At 41.5% G+C, this 4,007-nt stretch overlaps 1 protein-coding gene across 1 annotated transcript; it reads right to left on the reverse strand.

Annotated features, from left to right (window-relative positions):
* Window positions 1-53: 53 nt before the first annotated feature.
* SEC11C (SEC11 homolog C, signal peptidase complex subunit) lies at window positions 54-3,974 on the reverse strand. Its single transcript, XM_033085698.2, is given in 7 exon segments — window positions 54-234; window positions 638-695; window positions 1,246-1,365; window positions 2,453-2,602; window positions 3,041-3,077; window positions 3,080-3,149; window positions 3,791-3,974. Coding segments are annotated over 7 exon segments (531 nt in total). The 5' UTR covers window positions 3,833-3,974; the 3' UTR covers window positions 54-180.
* Between the last annotated feature and the right edge of the window lie 33 nt (window positions 3,975-4,007).

Genomic DNA, 4,007 nt, shown 5'->3' on the forward strand with positions numbered 1-4,007 from the left:
GTCTGCAGAAGGTGGTAAATATGCAATTTTGTAATTAGCCAGCAGCCAACAGCTTCACTCATTAGGTGTCATTTATTTAGACAAGACAAAAGCTTGCACAGTTTTGTAACTGTATACATAAACGAAACCATCTGAAATATATTACTTTTTTCCCCTGTATATTTCCCTTTGTTCTTGTGTTTAGGATTCCCGTTTGAGCAGTACATATGCTCCCATCACTGCCAGGAGAGCATACTGCAAAGAAACACAGAACACACACTTGTTACAACTCCTCTCCACTCAGCTCTGAAAGCACAAACTGTTCACAAGGTGCCCACTTAAAACATCACACTTTCCACAATTAAAGAGCTCTGGGCCTACAGAATTGCAGGAAGATTTTACAGTGATCACATTCATCAGAACCAGGCGTTACAACCGGATACACTTAACTAACAAAATTCTAATAAATGCATGTTTTCAACTCATTACAAACAACAAATTCCACTGTCCAACAGTAAGCAAGGAAACCCAGCACATCCTACATTAGGCACCAAACCACAGAAACAAATTTATTAATGTGTATGTTTGGAGAAAAGGTTCTTATTGTCTGTACTTGTTATTTAAGCAATTCGAGTATTCAAAATGTCAGTATACATACCTTAAATTTTGGGTAGTCATTCATTATTATAGTTACCATTCCTACATAGGGCAAAAACCTGTAATAGATAAATTAACATTGTTAATTTAACTGATAATTAATAAATGCAAAATTAGCCCTCAAATATTACATGGAAGTATTTTAACGTTACTCAGTCTGGAATATTTCAGTGCAAACCCATCATTTATGCCTGGGACTAATGCAGATCTGAATAGGAAGTAAAATTCATTAGTTTTCCTTAATCAGAGTTATCTGAGAAAATCTGAAGAGATTTCAGCTGGAGAAGAGGACAAAGTAAAAAGCTGAAACCTTGCATAAAATTCCTGTGGAATGCTAAAACAATTTCTGAGGAATTTCCAGCCATTACAAGGAGAAGCTGCTTAATTTTGTATTTTCTGATGAACTAGTTGTTAAATGTCCTTTTTTGTTCCTCCACCCTTCACATCAGTGGGAAGACTATAGGAAGCAACTTTTCCAGGTTTTCTTTTTAAGCACCATTCTATTTAAGAAATTTTAAAAATACATCAGATCTGGTTTGTATCAACAGCAGAATCGATTTAGGAGCTAATTTTTCTATTTAATTACAAAGTACATTTTGCTTTACTTACCCTCTTGCTCTTCCAACAACATCTTTCTTCTCTAACCAGTTCTGACCTTCTTTGTACAAGCCTCTATCATCAACTTCATTATTATCCCCTTTAGTCAGAAATTTGATGTTCCCATTTCCTCTAGAAGACAATGAGGTGATAAACTAAATAGCACTTAATTTAAAAATCTCAATTAACATCTACAAAGCAAATGAGGATGAAAAGTGCTACAAGATTAGATAACAATGTTTGCTTTCAGCCCTGCTTATTGAACAAGCACCATTAAATCATTAACATTGCAGACTTTGGTGACTTTATCTATCAACAGATATGAATAACAAACGTTTTTTACAACACTCCTAGATTGCCAACTGATGTAAGCAATTACAATGGACATGAAAGGGATATTGTCCATCCAAGCACTAAACTTCCTCAACAAAACCCCCGTGTTTATCTGCATCTTCAAGAGAACACAAGTTCTTAAGCTTAATTAATTTCGTTCAAGTACTGATATCAATAAATGAGGAGTTCTCATAAAGACAAATCAGGTAATAATAAAAAATATTAAATAGGTGATTCTTGGAAATTTTAAAGAAGCATGGACTAACAGATTACTGAAGAAATAAACACCAGTTCAGTTCATGGAGCAAATATGTCAATGCTTGCCACCTCTAGCTTAGCTTTTCCCTTTGTGCAGAACTAGGAACAGAACTGTGGTTTGGAAACATTTGTTTAGCAGAGTAGACATCTGCAATCAAGGCCAAACTAAGCCCTCTCCCTGCTGCTTTTCAGCAAGCATTGACATATTTGCTCCATGAACTGAACTTGGAAAACTTGGAAAGCTCACACACACACTGTCAGGCTGCACCCCGATCCTGAATCTCCACCTTCTGTTAAAAACTTGCTCTTATAACTAAAACCCTAACTGGACAACCATCAGCATAGAGTGGATTCTGCTCCCATGCCCATTCCTGCTGCCAGGATTCTTCCTGGACACAGCTTTACCTGCTCCAACCCTGAGCAGTTTTCTGAGGGAAAGGTCTCAGACCCTCAAGAAGTGTGGCATAGAACTGGGGACAGAAGTGGATCACATCCTACAGCTGAGCTTTCTCTCTGCTTATCCCCACCTGCCTTTCTCACACACCAAATCACAATTAACTGTCATTGAAAGCCATGGGGAAAGAAAGGAGCTTTACAAACAAACAAAAAAAAAGCCAAGTTGCATTACTTTTCATGTACTTTGATAACTCTGTGAACTATTGGAATGTCTCTGCCTTCAACTTTAAAAACAACTATTTCACCAGCTCTGATTGGGTCATCATGGAAATTTGTTAGGAATAGCAGGTCTCCCCTGTGAAAAGCTGGTTCCATGCTGCCACTACAAACAACAAGAAAGAGAGAGTTTGTTGGCATAAATGAAAGAAGCACCACGAAATCAAGAACATTTAATTCTTACAGATAAACCCACAATTTTAACTGAGATCTGTAGCTTCACCCATTCAGTAACGCTGCTCAGACCTTTAACAGAACCCAAATCCCAGAAAGCAATCTGCAGGAGTTTACCCAATAAGTGAAGGAACTTGGATTTTAAAAGGTCTCACACATTTACTGCTCCTATAAACCTCAGTGGAAACTGGACCACGGCTACTGACAGTGTGACTTTTGCCAGAGCCCAAACACAGACAGAAGAAAGTGTTTTAGTTTTTCTTTAAATAGGTGAGATTTCAAATTGTAAATGTATCCAAGAGGAGTGGGGAGAAGACAAAATGCAAAATAATACCTGGACTTGAAGCAGAAAGCATTTCCATTGACTCACCTGAGCACCACAACAATGGGGCTCTCACTGCCAGTGATACGATCAGCCCTTTCCAGATCATTAGGGCAGAAGACACAATCATAGCAAAATTTAAGACTTGGTAATACAGCTGTGTGAAACAAGAAAATTGGTTTTTAAAGGTACTGTATTTTATTTAGAAGCACAACATAGAACTTGAACTCAAGCAGACCACAAATTCTAGGCTTTTATGCTAAAATCCTATTCCAACACAAGTCTGGTGGCAGAGCACTGCAGCATAAAGCTGGAATCCTCTGTGTGCCTTAGCCGTGGGTAATCCACTCCTGTGTGCCAGTGACAGAGGCAAACACTCTGATAAAGGCTTGTAAAGCTGGGGAAGCAACCTGGCAAACGATTAAACCTGGCTTGGTCCCGACTCCCTCCCGAGTTCAGAAATACCCCAAAGGGACATGTGAACACCGGACTGCCAGCAGAGGCTTTCTGAGAGTGACTTGTTTAAAAAGAGGAGCTGTAGGAGACGAGAGACGACAAAGGATCATTTCCTGCTACTGTCGTACTGAAATTTCTTATCTAGAAAATCACTGATTTGACTTTCTGCCCCCAAACTCTCCGCCAGCCCTTCCAGCAGCGGATGCGCTTTAACCACGCTCCTTCATTTTTTGCTCCTTTTGCCGGCAGCACACGGGGACAGGGGTGGGAAGGAGCCTGCACGCTGGCCCGCTCCCCGCTGAGGGGTGAGAGCCGCGGGAGCCCCGGGCGCAGCCCCGGTACCTGCCGCTTGTTCATGCGCCGCAGGTCCCCGAACAGATCCATGGCGACCCCGCCGCGGATCCCGCCGCTCCTGGGCCAGCAAAACCCGCGCCCCCAGCGCAGGGCCAGGGACGACAGCGGGCCCGCGCTGCTCTCCGGGATCTGTAGTCTCCTTCCTCTCCCGCCCTGCTGACGCACAGAGGGCCTCTGCGGCCAGGTGAACTACAACTCCCGGACG

The sequence above is a fragment of the Catharus ustulatus genome, chromosome Z (genome assembly GCF_009819885.2).
Source record: "Catharus ustulatus isolate bCatUst1 chromosome Z, bCatUst1.pri.v2, whole genome shotgun sequence".
Taxonomy (NCBI): Eukaryota; Metazoa; Chordata; class Aves; order Passeriformes; family Turdidae; genus Catharus; species Catharus ustulatus.